The sequence below is a fragment of the Aspergillus ambiguus genome, assembly GCF_047715705.1.
Source record: "Aspergillus ambiguus strain CBS 117.58 unplaced genomic scaffold BDV59scaffold_60, whole genome shotgun sequence".
In the NCBI taxonomy this organism is placed as follows: domain Eukaryota; kingdom Fungi; phylum Ascomycota; class Eurotiomycetes; order Eurotiales; family Aspergillaceae; genus Aspergillus; species Aspergillus ambiguus.
In genome coordinates, this window is record NW_027395573.1 from 1 (window position 1) to 8,854 (window position 8,854).

At 46.5% G+C, this 8,854-nt stretch overlaps 4 protein-coding genes across 4 annotated transcripts; 1 reads left to right on the forward strand and 3 right to left on the reverse strand.

Annotated features, from left to right (window-relative positions):
* Window positions 1-2,428: 2,428 nt before the first annotated feature.
* BDV59DRAFT_206269 (uncharacterized protein) lies at window positions 2,429-2,968 on the reverse strand (the record flags this gene model as incomplete). The annotated part of the gene is made up of 1 exon (XM_073694771.1): window positions 2,429-2,968. One exon carries the CDS (start codon window positions 2,966-2,968, stop codon window positions 2,429-2,431), a length of 540 nt encoding a protein of 179 aa, XP_073542970.1.
* Window positions 2,969-4,304: 1,336 nt separating this feature from the next.
* BDV59DRAFT_211419 (uncharacterized protein) lies at window positions 4,305-4,990 on the reverse strand (the record flags this gene model as incomplete). Its single annotated transcript, XM_073695793.1, has 2 exons — window positions 4,305-4,533; window positions 4,587-4,990. The coding sequence occupies 2 exons, from the start codon at window positions 4,988-4,990 to the stop codon at window positions 4,305-4,307; spliced, it is 633 nt and encodes a 210-aa protein (XP_073542971.1).
* Window positions 4,991-5,293: 303 nt separating this feature from the next.
* On the reverse strand, window positions 5,294-6,314 carry BDV59DRAFT_196623 (uncharacterized protein; the record flags this gene model as incomplete). Its single annotated transcript, XM_073692743.1, has 4 exons — window positions 5,294-5,395; window positions 5,453-5,649; window positions 5,716-5,818; window positions 5,871-6,314. 4 exons carry the CDS (start codon window positions 6,312-6,314, stop codon window positions 5,294-5,296), a joined length of 846 nt encoding a protein of 281 aa, XP_073542972.1.
* A 1,009-nt stretch (window positions 6,315-7,323) lies between these two features.
* On the forward strand, window positions 7,324-8,187 carry BDV59DRAFT_196624 (uncharacterized protein; the record flags this gene model as incomplete). Its single annotated transcript, XM_073692744.1, has 1 exon — window positions 7,324-8,187. One exon carries the CDS (start codon window positions 7,324-7,326, stop codon window positions 8,185-8,187), a length of 864 nt encoding a protein of 287 aa, XP_073542973.1.
* Window positions 8,188-8,854: the final 667 nt, after the last annotated feature.

Sequence of the window (8,854 nt, forward strand, 5' to 3'; positions counted from 1 at the left end):
CCCCCCCCGACAATCAAAGGAGTTCATAGTCGAAGACTTTTGATCTCTGGGTACCACGCAAAAACAAAAACGCATTATAGCTTGGCACTTGAAATTCATGAAGTTTGGGCAGAATAGACTGTTTATAATAGTTGCAGGTCCAAAGGGGTTAACCCGTCTCACTCTGCATTTGGGTAATGAATGGCCCTAAAATACCCTTCTTTCGCCATACTTTTGCAAACCCGATACCACCTATCTACAGGCTCACTTATTGTAAGCCCCTCTTTTTCGCCTTCAACCATCCACGAGGTACGAGCTGGATTTCCGGACATAAAAACTGCAATGCACAGTCTCTGTGCAAGACCACGTTTTTCGAAAATCCGAGCCTTGCGTAGGAGATCCATGGCCAACTAGTAGTTGCATGAGCCATCAGATTGTTTTTTCGCCCCAGCGGCGTATCTTACCTCGATATCTGCCTGCTTTAAATCTTGCTCCTCTTTGTCCTTGCTTTGTGGGTACTTATTAGGACCGAAGATCTGACGTATGGATGCTTAGCGCATGCTAATCTGTGCTAAACGAATTTCACCCTTACCGGTAGATGCATATTGATGCTACCCTCCATGTCGAATTGCCTGAGGAGAAAATTCTTGTGGGGATACGATCTGACAGGCCTTGATAGCGAAGCTTCAATCTTTCGTTCAGCTCATGACCTGTTCGAATAAGTCATTATATATACTATTCCCGCTTCGGGCATATTATCTCGAGGAAGTGAGTCTGCCATCTCCAAACGGGATCGCAAGGATGCGAAAATTTCTGGAAGGCCAAGACATACAGCTTTGCCGTAAACGGAAGGTAAACAGTCCATCATCCAAGCAAGATAAACCAGCTTACTAACCTGTCATTATTTTTGCCGTAACGGGTATCGTGTTTTCATGTCATGATGGAGCTAACTGCGAAACTATTTGGGGACCAACCCGCCTATGGTGAGGAATTCCTACTTTCTGCTGCGATACTATTTTGGTACAGCAGGCGTAAATCCGGAATACTTTCGACGGAGGTAGATCTATCTCTGCTATCTTCGATTATTTAAGTTCTCAACCGACTTTGTTGTGAGCCGCTCCGGATAGATTAAAACCTTGAACTACACCTCGAGTTTGCGAAAGCTTCTAATGATACTACGGGTATTATGGCTTTTGAACTTTCTCTAAAGGTAAGTAAGTACATATCAATCTACTGCAACTAAAATTGTCTAAAATTATCCCTTAGTTTCTGGTAGGCGATCCCAAGCTACAAAGCGGCAATCCCAAAGTTTTCCGCCTTGAGGATGAGCTAGAACCACTGGACGAGGAAGATTATAGTGTAAGAATTTAATCTCCCGAATGCATAGCATTATAACTGATGGATTATATAGTGTGTCGTTGATTTATTTGAATCCTTAATGGCTATCAGACACCTTGACATTCAGAGGAGAGTCAACATAACTAGTTATCTTTCGACGCACGTACGTGATACTACGTATGTACTCACCGTGAATGGGATTGAAGTTGGGATTCTACCGGAGAAGTTGGAAGGATTTGTCAAAGCACTCGAGAAAGCGATGGATAAGGCAGTGAGAAGGGACAAGGTGGAAGCGGGAAATGAAGAACATGTGGGAACTAAGAGCGAATAGTTAGCTTCTAAATGGCTGAAGAAAATTATCAGCTACACTACAGGTCCAAATGTATTGTCGCATTTCGGTTCATGGTGGAAATTACTGGTGGGAAAAGCAAATTATCTGTTCAGGAAGTCAACAAGCATTGTCGCCATTTGGAAACTGAAAGTCAAGGAAATCTGCCGGTTTGTTAGACACCTAAGCTTTCTCGCCCTATACGGGAGTCGAAGGACTCCATTGAAGATATACTGCATTTTGTGCGTTGCAGGCACGACACTAGACGCGAGAGCTACCGACGCCCAGAATAGAGAGATCAGCTAAGCTGAACCAAGGCATTTGCTCTACACCTATAAATTTATTTGGAAGAAAAGATAATTTATGTCGAAAGCTATTAGTAGGACGATTAGTTGTCACTCATCACCTTCCGAAGCTACAGAACATGAGCTGAAAAATACAGCGACCTAGTGTTTAAGCGTTGAAATTGTATAGCAATCGTCTGCAATTGAATTATCGGGCTCTCTTTACACTATATTTGACCATCGTTCCCATAAGAGCCTCACAAATTGCATTGCCCAGACAAGAAATGTGACGTTATGAGTAGTTTGACTTGGATGATAGAGGCAAACTCTGACTTTGGGAGCAAGTCAACTGCAAATGGATTTAGAACAGTACTGTACCTAGTCTTCTAAGCCCAATATGCATAATCACCGAAGCGATGCCACAAAGAACCCTTTCGAGAGTCACCTTATGAGCTTCCGTCTTTTCCCCTCCGTTCAGAGTCGTTCTCTGAGAGCCTAGTTAGGGGTTTGCGTGAAGAACAATTATCGCAGCAGCCATGCCAGCAATGCTGGCCGCACCTGTACCCATTCGACCATTCTGCTGTGCCCCATTACCACTGGGAGTCGCTGTGGCAGGCCCACTTGCGTGCGTGGTATGGTGCTCGTTCCTGTAGCGGCCTCCAGTTGTTTTCCTTTTTGAAGTAGTACCTTCGGTATTGGCAGCAGTCATTTGTGCTGGTGGCATGGTGACTAAGCTCGGGATCGTTGGACCGGGGCCGGACGAGGACAATGCTGGGTGGACTTTGGTGTTATTGGAACGGCGCCCCCAGAGACCTGGGACATCTGTCGTATTATTGGAGCCAAAACTTGCAGATCGTAGCACCCGAACCAGGCGAGTAAGGGAGACCGGTGCTCCTGCTTCAAACACGTAGGTGCTATCTGGCTGGATATATGGGGCACCAGTGACACCGCGATTTGCAACGATTCCTCTGGTGCTTTGAGGCCACGATATTGCTAGAGTCATCGTAAGGAGCATGAAGCTCCAGGCTTTCAGGAACATGTTGACGGGAAGGTTCAATTCTGGGTTGCCAACTGTACGATATATAAATCAGGTATAGAAAGAAGAGGTGTGCCGTTAATGATGCATTGGCTGAGCAAAGTGACGCGACTTTAATATATTTGCCGATATATCTTAGTTCCTGGCTTTCAACCTGCGCATCTTTTCTGGCTCGCAGACCTACTGTTTCTGGCGCCAATTGAGAAATCCCTCACCTGCTACTCATTCTTTATGCCCTCACGAAGACATAGAAGAGATCAAAATATTCTATCGCTATAGGCATATTCTCTAACACTATGTGGGGGTGAAATTTGTGGTGGCATTAAGCAGTTACCTCGCGCAGCCACCGCGACGTAGAGATCGTCAAATCACTACCTGGAAGTGGGTGGTAACAATGCTAATTTGGGCTATCCAAGGCTCTTATAGTGTGTCCGGCTTCACCAGAAGCCCAAACCAATCAAGCCTTCCAGCCCGGTAGGTTGCCATGCGGAACCATTTGATGATGCACGCGACCCCGCTCCATACATGGACCGCAGACCTTAGCGGCTCGATGGCTAAGGGAATTTAAAAGCCAATAGGCATAACCACGTATACAAAGCTGGAACATTGCATCTATCATTAAATCTTGACTTGTGGAAAAGTCCTCCTGTCATCTACCTACACCATGCTGAAACTCTTATCCCGAATTGCCCGAAAAGCTGGCCTCGTTATGGTAGATATTACCATAATCCGTTCGCATCGAGGCAGGACGCGAGTCATTCGATCAACATTTCCGCAGAACTACCACGAGGTAAGCCGGAATCCTAGACTTCATTTATTATAATACTCAAGCGACCAGGATGGATTTGTCGCACTCTCTAAACTCGAGAGTCAACAGATCGAACCAGAGATAGATACCGCTCTAGATTCAATTTCTCTGCTTCACAAGAAATCAATCTAGAGCTATGTTCCTCTTCAGTGGCTTGAAAGGTTGTATGCATTCTACGCTATTCGAGTCCAAAGGCAAATCAATTCTATGCCATTCCATGCCAGCGAGCCCACTGTGCCGTTTCTCCTATCTGTCGTGCCTTCACTTTGTAAAATGCAGATACAGTAATTTCTACAAACAGTAGAGACAACCCAATTTGCCTTGGCTATTTGACAGACCGTCCGATAAAAAGTAAGCTTCAACGCCATCGGCTGCATAAATCAACAAAAATCACTTCTTGTCCTCCGCTCTCGGTGAAGGTCTAGCCTCCAGGAAAGAGACGAAATTGCGCATAAACCGGCTGTAGCTCCTTGTCCTGAATCACATCACTTCCAAATACAGAAAGCCCCCAAGCTACATAAACTGCGTGAATCACGGAGTTACCCTATAGAAACAAGCATTTCTCTCAAGCTCATGTTCCTGTTTCACTTTCACGAGCTTCCCGAATTTGTAGATCACAAGCAAGCCCATGAAGACTGAAACGGCCAGGCCGGTAGTGATTATGGTCAAGAGAGCCATGATAGACCAATCTCCATCCCGTGCAGTATATACATTAACAATGCAGGTCATCAGCCCTGCCACACCATTTAAGAATGTTGGCCTATAGTGTGATATTAGCGATCCTTCCAACACATATCGGTCATTGGCTCTCACATAAAGACGCGATCTATGAGCCATATGTAATTACTTCTGTTTTCCCAGAAAGCCCACCCCAATAACAGTGAGCCGAGAACCAATAAGCCGACAGCGATCCCGACAAGTGGCGGGTTCTGGATCGTATGGAGTACGGTCTTTCCCGCCTCAGAGTCGTAGAGCCTGTCCTCCAGAGCCTTCGATTTTTGAAGAGAAGTAAACGTTCCGGGAATGACCAGATATCCTGCCAAGAGGAGCCAGTGGCCTAAACCCGCCAGGAGATTGTAATACCATGGCATGCAATCCAATTCCACAAGCATCTGGACATATCTTGTCTCAATAGACCCTGTTGTATTGGTTCGGTATGTAGGGGTGTACGCGTCTGCCTCAGACGGTGACTGGGGAAGCTCCGTCTTTTGTGGCATTGATGGCGCAGCAGATCAGTGGCAGTACTATGTGGCCTCGAAACTTGATCTTTGGACGGCGATGGCCCGTTCTTGTATGACAGTAGCCCTTAGAACGAGAATATTGTGCTATCGTTCTCAAGCAAGAAAGGAGATCGTAAACATATATTTATAAATATGCAAGTATCGATAAACCATACAGAGGTATCAGTGACCTGCGAGCCCAAATGACCGTCGCGGTGTTGTGCCCCCTTCTACCCTCACGATACAGGTAAGAGCCTGAGACCAGGATAGTGTCAGATTTTCTTCGTCAACCCGACACAATCAAGACCCACCTAGCTCTTGCTTCCTGTCCCGCGCGACTGTGTAGAGCATGTGAACGGGTGCAAGGCACCACGGAACTACGTCCACCTGGAGAAACGGATGCTGCAAATCTCATCGTTACTAAAGCCTCGGAAAGATCATATCAAAAGTTGCACGTACCTTGAGCAGATCGTCTGCAGTCGCGGTCGGCGGTGCGCCGGAAAAGTCTTCAGCAAGGAGTCCAATGGTCCCACGAACTTTAGCGACGTCGTCGAGACGGAGGAGCTTGCGAGCAATAGAGCAAACCGCTTGAACATCTCTCGCTTTCCCAGTGGAGTTCGACTTCGGTCGCTTGAGTAGACTTTGGCCCATTCCGGCTGCACCAATCAGCCATTTCTCACCCCGATGGACTAAGAGCCACGCAAGCCAAGTAGTGGACGTACCGATTTTCACTTCACCCTCTTTGGTGATAAGGACATTCGTGCTTGAGAGCTCACCAAAGCAGATATCTAAGTCTTTGTGCAGATATGTCAGAGCTCGGAGCACCTAATCAGTATCAGTATCAGTCGCCAGTAGATTATACGTGACTGTGACCCACCGATCGACAAACAATGGCGACTTCCACCTCGCTAAGCTGAAACACGGGGAACAGCTGTCTAATTTCCTTGAGCGTAACGCCCCACGACCAGTAGAGGAAGTAAATGTTCCCTTTACAGAGAAATATCTCCTTGAAGTCCAGGATGTTAGGGTGCGATACTCGGACAATATGCTCCAAGGGGAGGTCCTTTGATTCGAACGCGCAATGGTTGACGAATCCCACTGCTGACCCCTCTTGGAACTCAATTGCATCCACTCCATTCCAGGAGCGACTGAACCCGATGAAGACCCGACCTAACTGATCGTATGGCGAGCCATATTTGATAAAATTACAGTTTCTGGTGTCTGTCTGTGAAGGTATTGGTGGAAGGGGGGCTTCGGGAGGTGCAGTTGCCCTTCGCAGAGGCAGTTCTATTGGCGACCCAAGCCTCTTGTCTGCTGCCATCGTGATTCCAGTATGCAACTGTCAACGCGGTTTTTCTTGAGTGAAGTAGAAGTTTTGATAGTTTTGGTTCGTAATACCTTCTGTGCATTATATATTATGAGGGACCTGTCTCTTTATTCGCACCATATCAATGTGCGACACCTAAAAGGGACGTCGCGTATTTCGGTTGCCCACCGAGAGGCTGAGTTGAACCAATACCTTTCACGTCACTATCGCAGCTGCTGACACAAGGTTAGCTCAGAAGTATGCTGATCATCTGCAGACACTGAAATGGGTCGCATCAGAGTGGGTCCAAAGGCCTCCAATATTGTATATAGTCTTCGTCTAAAAAAATGAAGTTGAAACTTTGATGAATGATTTACATAATCTCATATACTCATTTGATGTACACATTCTGGGATCGAATTCTTTCATATCGATATCAGTAGACTAGTTATGAATATTAATGTGTGAAATACTTGTGTTATAAAGAGGTGTGAAAAGAACCCCTCAGATAACCCATTCCACTAACTAAATGAGTTATAGATAAGTTGATATAAGCTAAATAGATAATGTAAAAAGCCCAGAGCTGGGATTAAAATATTCTCGCTTTGATGTATTTTCACCAACGTGCGCAGATATCATAGTATAATCCAACCACTACGGCGTAGGAACCTCTACCAGGGAGAGTAATGGTCGCAAATTTAGTCAGCTAGCATATGTCTTGGGTTCTGGTGGTCTTGACTGCTGATTGCATGTGCATTACTCGATTATCAATGTCAAGGAAAGGGTTACTCGCTCCTTCTCTGAGAAATGTCTGCCGCACACAAAGGTGACGGTAATGATAGCGGGTCCAGCCAGGAAATACATAGGGCTGGGTTCCTCTCTGTGTCGAGGCGTTCCATTGCGATAAATAAGTCAAGTTTCTTCTTGCTGTGTTCCCCTCCCTTCTATCTTTTCCTCTCTTGCCCTGGCATCATTGCTCCTCCTAAAAGACATTCACCTCCGGCTCGAAAGTCATTCCACGTCCATGTCGAAGGAATCCAACAGACTGACTATCCTGCCGGCAGAATCAGACTTTCGGAGCAAGAGCACCGTTCCGCAAGATATCAACGAGGAGGACCTAGGACCGCCGGACAACGGCGCAAACCCCCCAAAGCTCAAGAATTTGTATCGGTTCGGCGTCCCTGTTCGGCCGCACAAAAAGGGCCCACCTCTATCGACGGTAAAGGAAGAGCTTCCAAATATTGGGTACCATAAGACGTACAATATCGATCAAGCTGGAGCTGGAGTAATCGCTCTGGGCGACGTACAGGGACTCCCTACATTCCTCATCAAGAAGCGCGAGATCGCGAAGTCGTGGAAATTCTGCAAGGCCGCCCACGAAAATCTGGAATCATTGGTGGATTTCTACATTGACTCCAGTTCGCTTTGGTTAGTGTACGAGTATGAACACCTGGCTGTTTCCCTTGGGTGCGTCGCAGGTATCGTGGATTTCAGTGAGGCAGATGTAGCCACCGTCTGTAGAGAGACTTTGAGGGGCCTTGCATTTATTCATTCTGAGCTTGGGATATCCCATGGCTCAGTTAACTGCAGTAATATCCTTCTGAACTGGAAAGGGGATATCAAGCTAGGTAGGAGGAATTACCCTTTGCTGTTGGGCCTTGCTCACGATGTATCAGCCAACGTTGGAGATAGCATGCTGGTGGGGAGCAGCTTGTCCGCTTCGAAAGCCGATGTAGAGGGAGTGGGATCTATCGCGATATCTCTCAGCGATTCGACAACGTTGATCTCAGGGGAAAGTCCGGCGGAATCTACACTTTCCGAGTTAGTCCGCAATTTCATAATAAACTCAAAGGAGAAACCCGCCAAAGAGCTCTTAAATGTAAGTTGATTTTAGGTGCTATTGGAACATGTGACGCTGATCTGCTCTCTCAAGGACGAGTTCTTGTGCTTAGCAACACCGGGAGGGGCCTGGAGCCTGAAGCGACATTACTTCAGTACCCTGCCCTTATGTGTCCGAATTGGCAGTCGCGTTCCTCAAGGACAGTGAATTGCCCTTCAAGTTTATTTGCGATAACATGCCGAAGACATGCATTGCGAGTGAGACATCGGAAAATTTGTTATTAGCCTCTCCAATTTCAGTATTCACTTACACAGCATAGAACTTGAAAGGCGTATGTTGCTGGGTTGAAGTTGCAAACAACCAAATCATCGATTGTGGTTTTCGATGTAGTGTGGAGATTTGATAGTAAATCTTATCAATGCATCAATAGTTTAAGGTCCTACTAATACAATGTTTATCTCATTGTCCCACTCAGAAATCTTCGCCGGTATCCGTCGGACGAGGTGCAAACCGTGCGAAACCGTTTGGTGCCGCATCAACTCTAAGTCGATCCTTACTTTGTTTGGTCCTATCCCCAGCTGTTACTCTGTAGTCGGTTTCTACTCCCCGGTCGGTTCCTATCCGACAGTAGATTCCTACCCTGAGGTGGATTTCTACTCCCCAGTCGGTTCCTACCATCCAGTGGGTTCCTACTATCCAGTGGGTTCCTACTATC